General features: G+C 42.5%; 1 protein-coding gene across 1 annotated transcript in view; it reads left to right on the top strand.

The window, feature by feature from the left end:
• The window catches only part of Piezo2 (piezo type mechanosensitive ion channel component 2), a 345,375-nt gene that overhangs the window by 215,281 nt on the left and 113,107 nt on the right, over nucleotides 1–16,987 (top strand). The window contains 1 exon segment of the mRNA XM_042055171.1: nucleotides 2,297–2,510. Coding sequence (XP_041911105.1) covers nucleotides 2,297–2,510 — 214 coding nt within the window.

The raw sequence follows: 16,987 nt of genomic DNA, 5'->3' as shown, positions 1-16,987 counted from the left end.
TTGTTTTATATGTTTAGATTAAAATAAGAGCTATTTCTCTTCCCAGAAACTTTGAACTCTGATCTGTTGGCAATTAGTTATTTGGGTGTACAGGGCCAACCGTATCTTTATATCGTGGAGTATTTGAAATCTTAATTTAACTCTCCAGAATATACAGTTTTTCTTCCCAAGTTAGATTGCAATCTTCATCCACAGACAGTAACTTCCTTTAAATGTTGGCCACATTCTTCCATAATAATGTCATCCAGTGCTACCTCAACTTTCCCCTCCTCCCCTCCCACTGCCTACCACACTGGGAACTTTTTTCCTGACATTTCTTTTATTTTTTCCTTTTTTTAATTAAGAATTTTTTAATGCAATCTTTTCTCATTTTACTTAGCTATCCCCATTTCCACTCCCTCCCCTCCTCCCACCCTACCCTTCTCCCCACCCCTCCATCCACTCCTCAAAAATGGTAAGGCTTCCCATGGGGAGTCACAAAGTCTGACACTTCAAGGCAAGACCAAAGCCCTCCCCACTATATCTAGGCTGAGCACGGTATCCCTCCAAAGAGAATGTGCTCCTAGATGCCAGTTCAAGCACTAGGGATGAATTCTGGTCCCATTGCTAGTGGCTCCACAGACTGCCCAAGCCTCACAACTGTCCCCCACTTCAGTGATCTTAGTTTGGTCCTATGTGGGTTCCTCCTCTATCAGTCCAGAGTCAGTGAACTCCCACTAGCTCAAGCCAGCTGTTTCTGTGGGTTGCATCATCATGGTCTTGACCCCTTTGTTCATGTTATTGCTCCTCCTTCTTTTGAACTGGCGTCTGGCAGAAGCCCAGTGCTTCCCTGTAGAGCTCTTGGATAGGTAGGATGAACAGTAAAAATGGCAATCCTACCAAAAGCAATCTGGGGACTTCTTAAAGTGGACTCGCTCAGACTGAAGTTACAAAGGTGAAATAACGCCCCCTTAGTAGGGGAAAAAACAAGAAGGAAGTAGAATTTTTTGTGCAAATAAAACCCAGTATTTTATTTGAGAAGTCTGTTCAAAGTCCCCGATAAAGTTGCTTTAAACCTTATATAAATGAGTTGCCTCATCAGGTAGAACAAAATTGTAATGAGACTATAGTGTTCACAATATATAATGGGTTTTTTTTTTTATAAATCTTAGCTGGAAAAAAAGTCCAATACCATGGTCATGCAGACAGCCCTGATTAAAACTCAGTGGACCATAAAGCAAAATCAAGGGGCTGGACAAATGGCTTAGTGGTTAAAAGCCCTTGCTGCTCTTCCAGAGCACTCACATTAGGGCCCTAACACCCACATCAAGTGGAGGTGGCACACAACCACCTATAATTCCAGTTCCACCTATTATATGCCTTCTTCTGACTTCTATTGACACCTATAGGTGTGTGAGTGTGGACATACACACATGCACACGCATGCACACAACAACTAAAATAGACACCTGCAGGTGTGTGGGTAAGCACACACACATATACACATACACACAAAAAACTAAAGTAGACATCTGCAGATGTGTGAGGACTCACACACATTCACAAGTGCACACACACACACACACACACACAAACAAACTATGATAGACATCTACAGGCATGTGAATGAGGACACATACACAGACACGCAAAACTGAGATAGACACCTATAGGCATGTGAGGATGTACCACACGTGCGCGTGCACACGCATGTGCGCGCACGCGCACACACACTCACACATGAACACACACACTAAAATAAATCTTTAGAAAGTAATAGACATGAATGTGAGACAGATATGTGCAGGAAAGAGGAGAGCAGTGGGGAGAGGGTTGGGGTGGGAGAGGTCCAGTGTGTATTATGCACAAGTGTGAAACTATGAAATAAAGTTTTAATTAATAAAAAAAAATTGGTAAAAAGCACACTGCTCTAGAGAAGAGCTGGAGTGAGCGTACATACATCCCTGTAACTTGGAGGGCAAGTTAGAAAAGGAAAACACCAACGTGCATATGCAGTCGTACTACTGGTCAGAAACAGAAGTGCTTCTCAGCTCGGATCCGAGCCAGGGCTTCCCCACCACTGGTCTGAGCTGAGCTCATCGCGTTCCTCTCTCCATGTGTGGCTTCCTCCTACAAATGGTAGAGCGTTTAGGATCTGATGATGTCGACAGATTCTGGTTAATGGTGTTTAAATCTTGATCAATAGCTAAAGTACACAAAGGGAATGCACATCATTTCCAGCCAGTGCACTCACCCATTGGCAGGCAATACCCTGCCCTTTTCCCCGTGTCATGGTTGTATTTTCTTTTCTCCTCAGGCATGATGCTGCCGTCCTTGACCTCAGCCGTGTACTTCTTTGTGTTTCTGGGTCTGTGCACCTGGTGGTCCTGGTGCAGAACTTTTGACCCATTGCTGTTCGGCTGCCTTTGTGTTCTACTGGCAATCTTCACTGCTGGGCACCTGATTGGGCTTTATCTGTACCAGTTTCAGTTCTTCCAAGAAGCGGTCCCACCCAATGACTACTATGCAAGGTAGGAGAAACCATCACTTTGTCAGAAGGAGGCCACAGCCCTTTGCCATCCCTTGCGGCCTCTGTAATACCTTGTTAATCTGCCAGCTGGTACATTAAGCAAAGATTTGGCACAGCAGGGAAGCAGTCTAGTCCCGTAGTTTTATTGAGAACACAGTCTAGCAGGAAAGGAAGGGTATGCTGGGATGAAGGTGCTGCTGGCATTGGGGACAGGAGCGGCTGCTGTCTGGAGCAGACAGGAGAGACACGGGGTCTGAGCCGAGGACACAAAAACATTTTACAGCATCTAGCTAGACTGAGCTCTCACGGACCAAACATATCATGGCAAACTGAGCGTCGGAAACAATAGCAAATTGACCGTAGAAACACTTAAAACTAAAAATACTGGAATCGAGGATTTTTGAGAATTTGAAATAGATAACTATTTGCCTGAATTGAACATGGTTATCATGCCAACTCCTGGCTGTGAAAATGGGAATTCAAGAACTGAGAACTCTGGGGTAAAACTCTAGGCCACTCCTAGTTCAAAGGGGGAAACTCTTCCCTACAGGACAATGGCAGCTGACAAAAAGGAAAGGAATGAAGGGAGTTGAAAGTTACTCCTTCTCATTCCAAAGGAAGTGTTTGATTCTGGCCACAGCCTGAAGTCTTTCCTTAAGTGTTGTAGGGGTGAAGACATCCGCTCTGTTGCCTCACCGCTCTCTCCAGCTGCAAAGGGAAGCAGTGTACAGAATGCTCTCCACCTTCATCAGTGGACCAGTGTTGGTATTCCCAACACCAGGAGACCTTGCTGTTTGACATCTTGGTGCCATGCAGTGTTTAGACCCGACCTCCACACTAGAAGCTACATAAAGCTCAGAAATAATTCGGATTGCCCAAGATGAAAACAGTCAGGAATCCCCAAAATGTAGTTCTCTATATTCTCTCTCCAAAGATCAGTTTAATTTTGTTTAAAATGATCATATTTAGAATGCGGCAAGGACAAGGTTGCTTTAAAGGAAAACTGGACACCCATACACGTGAGCAGGGCATGCCTACGTTGAGCCAACAGGTCCCTCAAAGATACTGGGGCTAAGTGAGGGACATTGTGGCTGCTGGCTATTAAAGAAATGTGGCAAATTTCTTAGATTTATTGCTGGTTTCTTTACTTGTGCCTATGAGGCTGTCATTATCCTAGGAGCTACACTTACGGATGAAGGGTAGTGATGAAATTTAAATATCACAAGTTTTTGTTTTGATGGCTTAGCAACCAGAACGACAGACTATGGAAAAAAGACACAGGGAGCCGGGCGGTGGTGGCGCACGCCTTTAATCCCAGCACTCGGGAGGCAGAGGCAGGCGGATCTCTGTGAGTTCGAGACCAGCCTGGTCTACAAGAGCTAGTTCCAGGACAGGCTCCAAAGCTACAGAGAAACCCTGTCTCGAAAAAAAAAAAAAAAAAAAAAAAAAAAAAAAAAAAAAAAAAAAAAGACACAGGGAGTAGCCAGCATTATTTGCCTGCTCAGTATGGAGTTATCTGTTGTCTGTTCATATGTTCTTTGTCTATCTAAAGTTCACAATTCAAAGTTACAGAAAGAAAACGGAACACAAAAAGATGTCCGAGAGCATGAGTGGGAAGAACCAAAATTCCTCTCTCTGCTACACCCTTGGGTGGTGTTCTCTCATTGAGAAATGAGGAACTTGTCTCGGATAATATGTCAGTCTCAGCAGCAGAGGTCTGCAACCCAGTGTGGTTGCTCCATGGTGGTAATTATGAAGAAGAATGTATAGATCCATTGATCCATGTATAAAGAACATGCTAGTTTGAGTTCATGTCCCTATAGAATTAACACATTTTATTAGTCCTAGTACCATTTACATTCAGCTAAAACAGAGTTGGCAACATACATATGCACGTATGTATGTACACACACAGAGAGAGAAGCATGCACGCAAAGGCACACACATGAGCATGCACACATGTACTCCAGTAATGACAAACCCAGTTGGATCAACTGATGGTATTAATCTATAAACTTAAGAACTGCAATCCAGTTTAATAAGAGTATCATGCAATATAGAAATATAGACACATTAAAACTTAGGAGTTTCTTCAATGGTGCATAGTGCATATTTGTTTTGGGTGGGGGTGAATAGATGGTAAACTTTAGTACAGACATTAGCAGTGAGCTAAATGAATCCTTCAGCTTCTTTTGGGCATTTAATTTTTTGGTTTATTGAATGTATATAAAACTACTCTGTACTGTTGAAAGGGCTGGCTTTTTAGGGAATGACTTAATTGGAAATGTAAACATCCTCCGTGGACCAGCAGCCTTTCTCCCTCCTAGCTTAGGTTATTTTCTGCCACCTGGAGGCTGATGGTGGGAAAAAGATGACTTACAACCATCATGAGAGCACATCTATGTCCCCAGCAGCTTTACTGTCTGTAAAGAGTCACTTTGTGTTTTACAGGTCATAAATTCTGCCATAGTTATATGGAGAAGTTGTCCTCTGCTGAAGTAGCCAAGACCAGACTTAAAGAACCAATAGGGCCATGTCCTAGCAAATTGTTCTATTAGGACATTGACATTTCAATTTTGTATTATTGTAATGTTTCACTAATATATTATTTTTCTTTTGAGATTCTCTGACAGTTTACAATGTATAAACCATATTAAACTGTGCATGAAGCAAAATGGGTGGTAGACTAGACTTGGCCCCTGCTGTCCTGTGGCAAATATGATAGTAGTGTCACAGGGTTCCATGATTATTTGTTTAACCTGCCACAGAATTAAAATTATGCTTTATAATAGCTATTCTGTAGATCGGTCTGTTATTCCCAGCTCTTACGTCAACCAGCAGCAAGTTATATTGCTCATCAGCCTATGAGAAGGACAAAGCTTGGCAACAGGAAATTCCCTTGAAGTAGTGTTTGTTCCCAACTTGAGGATCATGAGATGTTACATTGTATCTTTTGGATATTGAAATTTAAGACATTAGTTTTCCCCTAAGAATTATTCCAATATGTTGCTGTTAACCTAAAATTATAGGATCTAATTGAAGAAATCTAACTATCTAACAATGATAGATAGATAGATAGATAGATAGATAGATAGATAGATAGATGATAGATAGATAGATGATAGATAGATAGATAGATAGATAGATAGATAGATAGATAGATAGATAGATAGATGGATGGACAGATGGATGGATGGACAGATGGAATGGATGGGTGGGTGAGTGGATGGATGATAGATAGATGATAGATAGAAGATAGATACATGATTGATAGATGATAGATAGATAGATAGATAGATAGATAGATAGATAGATATCATTTTGCATGTCACTGGGTTTTTTTTAATAACCAAGAGGACTTATACTCTTGTACTCTTCCAGATAAGTTGATCCTGGAGTCAGAAAGCAGTTTTTATCTTCTTTTCAATCTTCAAGTGGGCAGTCTGGTAGTAATCACCTTTATTTTCAGAAAAAAAAATAATTGAAGTTTTTGTCATCGTTTGATACACAACTTTGTTGGTGATTATTTGAAAAAATGAAATAAATAGTAAATTACATACTTTTTGAAATGAAATTTTAACTTTCCAAAATAAATTCTGCTGATGCTTTTAGCCTGTATCATTCATTATTCTTCATATGTATATAAATATAGTTTTTAAAAACTTGAAATCTTGTCCATATATTTTATAACATACCATACTTATTGCTTGTTATTTTCCTGGTTAAGTAACATTCTCCTAAAATAGACTCTTTGTAGGCTGCAACACTCTTGGCTACATAGCTGTTGTGTCTTGATCCATCCTCGAGTTTTGACCAGGAGGCTTGTTCCTCATTGTTGCTGTCATAAATGATGCTGTAGTGAGCATCACTTAGCTTTACTCTAAGCCAGCCTCATGGTGAGCAGCTGCAACACTGGTCCTCTTGATTGAGAAAGAGCCTCTGCGGAACTCTGAAGTGCTTGATTCTTCTGGAAAGTCCAGAACTTTCCGTAGCCTGTGTGTGACATTGGCCTGGCCTCTTGCTCATTTGTCTGAGTTATCTAGAGCAGGTTTTGAGATAGGTGGGGCTGCTGGACAGGGAAGTGGCCTGAACTGACTGCTTCTGTTCTCCCAGCGGGATCATCAGAACGCATGCCTTCATTTCTTGTTCCTCTTTGTGAACATTCCATTCTTGGAAGGCACCAGGTGCACTTTCTGTGGAACTTATCACAGCCCCCTCAGCTTTTCCGGCTTCTTCACAGACTCACTAGGAAAGTTGGGCTCTTTTGCTCAAATTCCTGTTTTCATTTTGCTACTAAGCTACAGTTGAAAACGCAACAATGGAAGCAACAGGAAAGATCCCTGGGTCATCCTCATGAAAATAACACTATTAAATGAACCCACCATGACTTGTGCTGTTACCCTTTATCTGCTAGCTCGGTAAATCACAATTAGAAAATGAATCGTGTTTGATGAAGGAAAAGCCCTTGTTTATTTTAGCCTTAGCGCCGTGTAAACAAAAGAAACAGCAAACTCTGGGTCGCCAACATTGCAAGCTTACTCTGTGACAAACAAGAAAAAATTTAAGAGACAAACATTTAAAAGTTCAGGGTCATTTGTGCTGTTTGTCCTTTTGTGGGGTAGTGGCTAAGTGGCTTTGTGTGGAAGGAGAAATAAAGTCCCACGGTGAGCCTCTTTCTCTCCTGGCGTAAAGAGAACAGGCACACTCAGAAAATAAAGGAATGCCAAGTGTTTCTCTACTAGGAGCCTGAACCTTTTTTTTTGTTTGTTTGTTTGTTTTTGTTTTTCGAGACAGGGTTTCCCTGTAGTTTCTAGAGCCTGACCTGGAACTAGCTCTTGTAGACCAGGCTGGCCTCGAACTCAGAGATCCGCCTGCCTCTGCCTCCCGAGTGCTGGGATTAAAGGCGTGTGCCACCACTGCCTGGCAGGAGCCTGAACTTTTGCTTTGCTTAGAAGATCCAGGTGTTTTCAACTGCAGCTGACATCGATGGGAATGCCCGACTTGCATTCCATGGGTCTGAGGGCCAGCAAACCGAATCAGCAAATAAAGGCTCAGGTGATTTCAGCTTTCATTTGACAAAATATGAGCCCAGTGAGTGGCAGAAAAAAAAATCAATGTAGAGTATTTCATTTTAATGCTAGGGAATGTGGACTTGAACCCAAAGCTGTTAGCGCTTCTTCGTCTGTTTGTGACAACAGTCAGCATATCCTATAGCATTGCCTAACTGTCAGTGTGGCAGGGGACACAATTGTAAACAAACGCTGATAGCATTTTAGGGAGAATCCTATGGTTAAGTGACTTAGTCTGTAAGTCCCAGGCCATGATTGTGTGTGTTCATCACAAAAATGAGCAATAGGAGCCAAAGAAAAATGAATTAATTACATTCTCCACAGGTAAATGGAAGTTTATAAGTTTATAAGTCAATGGGACCTAACCACGTGGACCCCACAAGTCTATCTGGACCGCAGATCACAACACTGTGATCTCTTGGTATGGAGCAAACACCAATCCTCAGGCAGCAGGGTACCCTACCAGCCATGACACCTGCAGCTACAGCCTCTGACTGGATACAGGACCTTCGTCAGGGCTGTTTATTAAGTCCGGTGATTGCCATTTTCCCCACCTTATCTTCCAGACCTTAGGCTTGGGTTAAATGCTGTGGACAAGATTTTTTTTTCCTCCCTTTGCCTACCTCTCAGGAAGAATTTCTCTTAGGATTTTATAGGGAAGTTGTCTTATGCTCTGCAGCGACAGATGATGTAACTCATTCAACAGAGTCCATAGCTGTAACACCAGCTAACCTGCAGACACTTGACCACAAGTCGTGACCTTCTGTCCATAAGTTTTCTTCTCTTCCATCAAGAATTACATGGGCCCCACAGTCTCAAAAATACGACAGTAAGAGCATGGTGCTAATGCTTCACAGCTTAGGAATCTAGAATCCTGGCCTTGCTCTGAGAGCCTATCTGTACCAAGGCAGCTAAGAAACGAAGCAGCATTGTGACAGAAGCGCTGACGTTCTCTAGGTGCCGTGTTGGTAAATACATAGCTTTTCCTTTTAAAATGATTTAGGATAGACATGGTAATGCATTCTTAGAAGCCCAGCACCTGGGATCACGAGGCAGGAGGATTTAGGACTTATGGCACAGTGTATGTAAAAATGCAACAATATTCATAACAGACATTGCTCTATCAATTTCCATTATTGGTTTCCCCTTTTCTAGTTTGGATATCCAAATAATGGTAGCCTCGTAGAGTGAATTGAGAACACCAACCTTTGAAAGGACTTGAGAATTATTTTCTCTTCTTTGATGATTAGCATCGCTGTTATAAAAAAAATAAATAAAAACCCACCAAATTTGATCTGATTGACCAATGGAAAGCATTTGGATTTGGATCTGAAGTTTTCTTTATTGGAATTTTTTTCTAGCCCCCCCCCCCCCAAATTCAATTTCCGTTGTGGCTGTAAGACTTTTTGAGTTTCAGTCATTTCTTGTGTCTTTCAAGGAATTTGTCTTTGTGTATATTTTCAAATGCGTTGGTGTGGAGTTCCTGCTGACACTCGGTGTGGGGTAATGACTTGAAGTCAGGAGACCTGACACACCACTAGCGACCTTCCCGGCACTGAGCTTCAAAGCTGCATGTGTTGTAGCAACAACCCGGATGCTTTGCCGGGTTGTCATGAGGCTCTCATACAGCTCATCATGGAGAAGCTCACCACATGCTTGCTGGTCCCCTAGAAGACACAAGATTTACTATCTCAAGAAATAGCACAGGGCATGGAAGATCACAGGGTCCATAACATCCTGCTTCTCACGTTTTCCCCATGGTGAGATGTACCCAGGCGAGGGGAAGAAGCCCTAGATTTAAAATCCACTCAGCAAGTGTAAACACTCTTGTGAGTCCTAGGTGTGACATCAGACAAGTAATGCCTGTAATAGCTGCACAGAAAACATTTCCAAATGGCCTCAGTGTGTTCACAGTAATCGCAGTCCTGAGTATGGAGCATTTCTGCCGGGTACAAAGTTGGCCCTGGCACAGAATGCTGTTATAAAGCAATGTTCCACAAATGTAGCCTAACACTCAATTGCAGCAAATTGGAGCACAGTGAAGACATACCTGTGCCTTTAAACACTTCAAAGGAATGATGCAGATCCCAGGGGACTCGGGGTAAAGTTTTTCCAAGCTTGCAAAAACAGTGTAGTGTGAAATCTGTCAGATTAACATTTTCTCACACACATGGAAACATGTTTAAAGTCTAAGTAAGAAACTAATGAAAAAGGAAGGGTTCGGTCTTGGCTGTGTTTTCTGTATGATGCAATGCAGGGGAGGACTCGGAGGCCAAAGTACCAAAAGCTCAAGTGAGAGAGGCAGAATTGTATTCAGATCGACGGAATGCCGTGGAACTTGAGAGATTTTTTTTTTTTCAGTATGATTCCTTAAAAGTGTTTTCAATCTGGTTCTAACTGAGCCATTTGCTTAACATGGAGGAAATTTCGTAATGGTTCAAAGCAGAAACATTGCTTTCTGTGAACATCTGAATAGTCCCTGTTTTTCTGAAAGGGGATCCTTGGTCTCAGTCATAATTACAATGTCATTCTGAGGCACTCACCAGCAATTCGATTTTTGGCCTTTTGTTTGTGCCCCAGAATTTTGGATCGAGGAGGCTTTGACAGCCCCCACCACTGGTTCTGAAAGATTGTAAAAGGAAGGTCTTGTGGCTGATGGTGACAGCTGGTAGTCTTTGCCACTTACTCCCTTGCTACTCATCCTAGCATTTCAAAGGCGATGGAGATCTCTGCAAACTAGTTCAGAGGTGGGTGTAGCTGAATAGAGTCTTAGGGGCTCTTGCTTTGCACTGGGATGTCCCTGAATCCCAAGCCCATCCCTGCGCTAGACTTGGATAACTGTCATGGAGGTCAGACCTTGCTACAGTACCAGTTCTCAGGTTCTGTCCCTTTCATCCTGGAAATAGAAGCTGCAGACCATTCCTATGCAAGCTATTTCCTTTCTTAAGAAAATAAATTTATTTATATTTATTTTTAAGTTATTTAAAGTTATTTTTATTTATTTATTTAAAAACAGTCTTTTCTCATTTTACTTACCAATTTCAGTTCCCACTCTTTCCCCTCCTCCCACTTTCTCTACCTTACCCCCACCCCACCCCCAGTCCACTCTTCAGAGAGGGTAAGGCTTCCCATGGGGAGTCAACAAAGTCTAGCACATTGCTTTGAGGCAGGACCAAGGCTCTCCCCATTATGTCTAGGCTGAGCAAGGTAACCCTCCAAAGAGAATGGGTTCCAAAAAGCCAGTTCAAGCACTAGGGATAAATCCTGGTCCCACTGGCAGTGATCCCACAGACTGCCCCAGCCATACAACTGTCACCCACATTCAGAGCGTCTAGTTTGATCCTATTCTGGTTCCCCTGCCATCATTCCAGAGTCAGTGAACTCCCATTAGCTCAGGTCAGCTGTTTCAGTGGGTATCTCCATCATGGTCTTGACCCCTTTGCTCATATTATCGTTCCTTCTTCTCTTCCACTGAACTTTGGGAACTCAGCCCAGTGTTCCGCTGTAATCTCTGCATCTGCTTCTATCAGTTGCCTGATGAAGGCTCTATGATGACAGTGAAGGTAGTAATCAATCTGATTACAGGGGAAGGTCAGTTTAGGTACCCTCTCCACTATTGCTTAGGGTCTTCGCTGGGGTCATCCTTGTGGATTCCTGGGAATTCCTCTAGTGCCAGATTTCTTGCTAGCCCCACAGTGGCTCTCTCAATCAAGATATCTCTTTCCTAGCTCTCCCTCTCTGTCCTTCCCCCATCTCAACTATCCCTTTTCTTCAAGTTCTCCCCCCTTCTCCTTTTTTCCCCTCCTCCTCTCCTTCCACCCTCCCTTCTCCTGCCACCCTCACACTCCCAATTTTCTCAGGAGATCTTGTCTATTTCCCCTTTGGAGAGGGACCCATGTGTGTTTAATCTTAGGGTTCTCCATGTTACCTAGCTTCTCTGGGGTCATTAACTCTAGGCTGGTTAGCCTATGCTTTTCGTCTGATATCCACCTATGAATGAGTACATACCGTGTTTGTTTTTCTGGGTCTGGGTTTCCTCACTCTGGATGATTTTCTCTAGTTCCATCCATTTGCATGCAAATTTCAAGATGTCATTTTTTTTAACCGCTCAGTAGTACTCCGTTTTGTAAATAATGACACTTTCTCTATCCAGTCTTCAGTTAAGGTGCATCTAGGTTGTTTCCAGCTTCTGGCTATTACAAATAATGCTACTATGAACATAGTTGAGCAAGTGTCCTTGTAGTATGATTGAGCATCCTTTACGTATATGCCCAAGAGTGGTATTGCTGGGTCTAATGTAAAAAGTGGATATGGATATTCTGAAGGACGGACAGTACTCTTAGACAAGAGCAGAAGACCGCACACTTGCTGAAATCTGTCCACAGCTGTAAGTGCTCCCAGTGGTTTTTTTTTTTTTTTTGTCCTGTCTTTGATTGCAGATGAAAGAAATATACTTGGCGAATACCCTGACATTAACAGTAAGGCATAGTTACAGTGCTCGTAATTCTACACACTATCCCCAACTTCCCCCTGGGTGCCACATCTCAGTATCTCTGTATGGACATTATAAGGAGACATGTATGAAAACATATATATGAAGAGATATATAATCCCTCTGTAGGGGCGCATAGTTCAAAATCATCTTAAACGGGACCCATATAGACTCTTGTTTACTAGAGCCAGCATACATAAAGCTTATGTCATTCTTTCCAGCAATTACACTTAGGCCAGCAGCAGCCAGAATATTGGAGCACGTATTCTATGTCAGGTCCTGTGGTATTACATCTCTATACATGACATCATACAACCTGGAAATTACCAGCAAAGTATGGAGATCAACAACAGATGAACCATGTTTTCAAATGAATTTCTTTCTAGTTCCCAATGTTTTCTGATCTTCAGTGAATTGTGTCTTGGCATGAACAGTAGGGAGGGGTGTCGGGTAGACGTTGGAAAGGCAAGGTAGAGATAAGTGACAGCTTGTGTTCTTCTCAACTCATATACACTATTGGAAGTAGATCCCATAAGCTTTAAAGTCAGTCATCCAGTAAGCACAGCAAGGAGGTATTGTTTGCCTGCTGGGGAATGGCTTTACTATCCGCTGTTGAGATTCAGCATTATGCATCCCAACAATAACCAAAAGGAAAGAGCAGAGCCAGGATGCTGAGAGGAGTGAGCCTGGAGACGGCGAACCGGCTGGGAAGGGACTCCTCTGCACCGTGGGGATTGCTGAATGGAGTAGTCAGTGGGAAAGCCATCATAGACCATGCATTAAACCAGAAATCCACTTTTGGAGTCTAACTGGGAGAAATGGAAATGACCCTGACAGATGGGGTCCATTTGTGTGAGCTTCTAATCGTGCACTGCCAGAGTACACAAGTGATTTCTACAGTGGAAACGCACACAAAGACTCTTGTTGGCTCTCTGAAGTGGAGCATTTTTTGAGGACTCGCTGATCAGAATTGAGCTTCAGTGAAAATTGCTATCATGTAAATGATCCCTGGAACAACTGGCTTAGGAGTTTCACTGTGTAGCTAAGTTTAGCCCCAGGCATATTGCCAGCATAATGTTATGTTCATATTTTAATGAAACAGAGGCATAAAGACTGCTAGAAACACGGAGAAACAGCTATCTGGAAGGTTTCTCTGGCTCTGTAGCTATATCTATTTTGTATTTGATGACAAACACCTTACTGGCTTCTTGCTCAATGTTCTAAATCTGGAATGTCTGTTTCTCATTCTGTTTTCTACCTCCTTGCCAACACACAGGACTCATTTGTGTAGCCTCGGAGCAAGGAAAGCTTTTTGGTCCATCTGAGATGTCCTATAATGCGAATACAAGACTACACGGCTTCTTCACAAGCTCGTCTCAGGACCTGACACTGAGAAGTCAAAGTTGAAGGGACTGTAGGCTTGGAATAGGGTCAGGTGAAGCGTCTGAGGTCACAGGCGGTTGGCTTCTTGCAGTGTATTCGCATGGCAGAGGGGCTCAAGGACCTCTTTGACAAGGCCACCACTTGTAAGAGTAGGTGAGCAGAAAGCAGAACTTACTGAGAGCATTACAGAAAAGGGAAAGAGTAGGTGAAGAGAAGATAGACCAGGACGTTGAGATTTAATAAATAGGAAAATAAAGCTCTCAGCCTGAATGAGAGGGGGCTTGAGTGGGTTGCCAAGGCTTGCTTATCCAGGGACATTTTATTAGTCTATGGCCAAAGACTATAATAATGTCATTAGCTAGCCAATTAGAACCCCCACCCCACTTAATACATGATCTCCAGGTATCATGTATTAAGAGATAATACAGAGAGAAGCTCATGTTGGTTTTTCATGTTGTCCACCCATTCAAGGCATAGTTGAATTTCCCTTTATCCATATCTGACTCTGGACTTGTTAACTTGTCTGCTAGCCTCTAGTCACCCCTAGAGTTGCTGCTGCTGCCCCTGAAGTGTCTCAGGTACAGTTAATTACCCTATGCTCTTTGTTTCTCCAGACGACCAAGAAGCATTCCAAGGTGTTATTACTCAGTTCCTTGTCTACAAGATGGTCTGAGGTCTCTTCCTTAAAAATGGGCGGAGGCTTTGTTAGAAGCCAGTTTCCCTTGAAATTTAGACAGTCATAATTAGCTGCAGTAGAAGTGAAATATATGGAAGGCTGGTAGTGTCTTGTCTGGATTTCCAGAGGGCTTTGTCGGGGCAACAGGACCAGAGCCTTGTCCCTCTTCTCTCTTTAGCTGGGTTATCTCATGTTAGCTACAAGCCCTCGTGCAGCCTTCTCAGCACTGCGGGCATCACCATGTTGTATTAATTCTTAATCTTCCTTCTAGCCTATGGTTGCTGTAATGGGTACTTTGCATTTTTCAATGTTTTTCTTACTGTCTAGAAGAAGCTAACTCCCCCATCATTAGGAAGTAGAAAAATAGAGGGATTTACCAAAGGAATAAACTAACAAATGGAAACGGATCCTACTAATGGTCTCTGGAAAACTTTGAGCAACAAAGTAAAAACCAAAATGTAGTACTGAATTAAAACCCAAACTATAGAGGCCGGGGAGATTGTTCAGTCAGTAAGGTGCCTACTGCACCAACATGGAGCCCTGAGTTCAGATTTCCGGCACCCACTTAAAGACCATGTGTGGTGGCACATGTCTATAACCCTGTAGATGGAACTGAGGGCTGCATCCCGCCACCTGGTTAGCTTTACCCAAAATAATTACATGGAAACTATATTCTTTTAAACACTGCATGGCCCATTAGTTTCAGCCTCTTATTGGTTAATTCTCACATCTTCCTTTAACCCATATTTAGTAATCTGTGTAGCACCATGAGGTGGTCGCTTACCAGGAGAGATCTTAACCTGTGTCTGTCTTGGCGACTGACTATGGCAACTGCCTGAAGCGTCTGCTTTCTCTCTCCCAGCATCCTGTTCTGTCTACTCCACCCACCTATGTTCTGACCTATTGGGCCAAGCAGTTTCTTTATTAATCAACCAATGAATTAACCTCCATCATAACCCCAACACTGGGGGGGAGGGGGTTTGATTCCCAGAGCCCACATTTAATAAAGAAAAGCCAAACCTGGTGGCACATCCTTTTTATCCCACACTGAGGAAATGGAAATTGGTGGATCCCTGTAGCTCACTGGCCAGCCAGTCTAGCTTGCTTGGTGAGTTTGAAGCCAGTTCCTATCTCAAAGAAAAGGTGGGTGTAAGTCAATGGGACAGCGTTAAGATGTGCAGCCTGTGGATATGATTAAATTGGGATTACAGTCTCCGTGATGGGGTTGATGATCTTATAAAAGAGATATTAAGAATCTTTTCTTCTCACTTGCCGTGAGAGGGCACAGCAAAATTTTGCTGGCTTGAGAGCAAAGACCAGACTCTTAACAAAGGCAGAATCAGTGTCTACAGGATTGTGGGCAATGAGGCTGCACCTCCCGTTTACAAAATCTCCAGTCAAGGTTTTGTAGTTGTTATTGTTAGAGAAGTGGAAATGGACTATAAGGGACACTGTATTGTATCCCATTGCCATCAATACAGAATAAATAACTTAGCTCCTCTAAGCCCTCTAGAATTTTTCCTTACCCTCTTCCATGTTAGCCACTCTGCTATGTGTACTGCTGTCTCATGGTTTTAACCTGCTTTTCTCTAAGAGAATGTTGACTATCCTTTGATCCTGATTGGTTTTTTCCACTGGACACAAGCTAGAATCAAAAGGAAAGAGGAAATTCAACTGCAAAGAAAAAATGTCTTCATCAGATTGTAGGCAAGTCTTGGGGGCATTTCTTAATTTCCAATTGATAGAGGAGGGTCCAGTCCACTGGGGAGAGTGGCACCTGGGAAGACGGTCCTGGATGCTATGTGAAATTGGACTGAGCAAGGAGCACTCCTCATGGCCTCTGCTTGAGCTCCTGACTCCGGTTCCTTTGGTTCCTGCCCTGACTTTCCTCAGTGAGAGACTGTTACCTGGAACTGTAAAAATAATAATCCCTTTCTTCCTCAAGTTGCTTTTGGACATGGTATTTATCCTAGCAACAAAAACCAAATGTCAAGATACTTTGAATGCATATTAGTGGCAAAAGAATACATTCAAATGTAATCATATATATAATATATACATATATATATGGTTAAATACATGCAGAATTCATATGCATTATCTATGAATGCACAATAACTGCATATGTAACAATTGCTTAAAATAAGCATAAAATGAAGGTAAAATAAATGTCAATGAGCATGATATGCCAACCTCCCAAACTCAGGGAGATGTCCAGGAAGAAGGAAGAGAGGGAGGGAGTAATGGAAAGAGGTAGCTGTGTCCCTAAGTTTCTTTCTTTCTCTTAATGCTGCCAGCAGAATCAATGTGACAAGAGCTAGTATCAGTCTGGTGTGGCCGTGTGCAACTATGCGTGCATCTGCTGACACACAGTGTACCTATTGTCACATCTATGTCAGATTTTAAATCTTGTCTTTTCCATTCAGTCACTGACATAGTCAGCAAGTCTCTTTGGGGACTTCTTGGGCATTTTCTTGTCCACCCACATAATTAGCGTTGTTTGCCCTTAAATGCTTCTCCCTTTCCTCTGTCTTTCCCCACAGCCTACTTTCAGTATTGGGTTACTACAACTTCAGTGGTGCATGTAAAATAACTGAACCTGGCTCAAAGGGAAAAGATGACCTTCTCGAGTTTCTCCAGAATAACACGCCATTCTGCACCATCTATGTTCCGTATTACTAGGTAGCAGATGGCAATTCCACACCAATAGCAGTGTGTGAGAATTCAACTCTCTTATTTGTGAGTAGACAGTTTAAGGAGTCACAGGTAGTTATGAAGGGAATAAAACACTTTACTGCAGTAGTTTTGTTAGAAATCTCCAAATGTGAAATGATTCAAGCCCATTTATATGGCTTTTC

This window comes from Arvicola amphibius, chromosome 5 (genome assembly GCF_903992535.2).
Source record: "Arvicola amphibius chromosome 5, mArvAmp1.2, whole genome shotgun sequence".
NCBI lineage: Eukaryota > Metazoa > Chordata > Mammalia > Rodentia > Cricetidae > Arvicola > Arvicola amphibius.
Note: the sequence above shows the minus strand (reverse complement) of the source record. Positions and strands in the feature narration are given on the sequence as shown.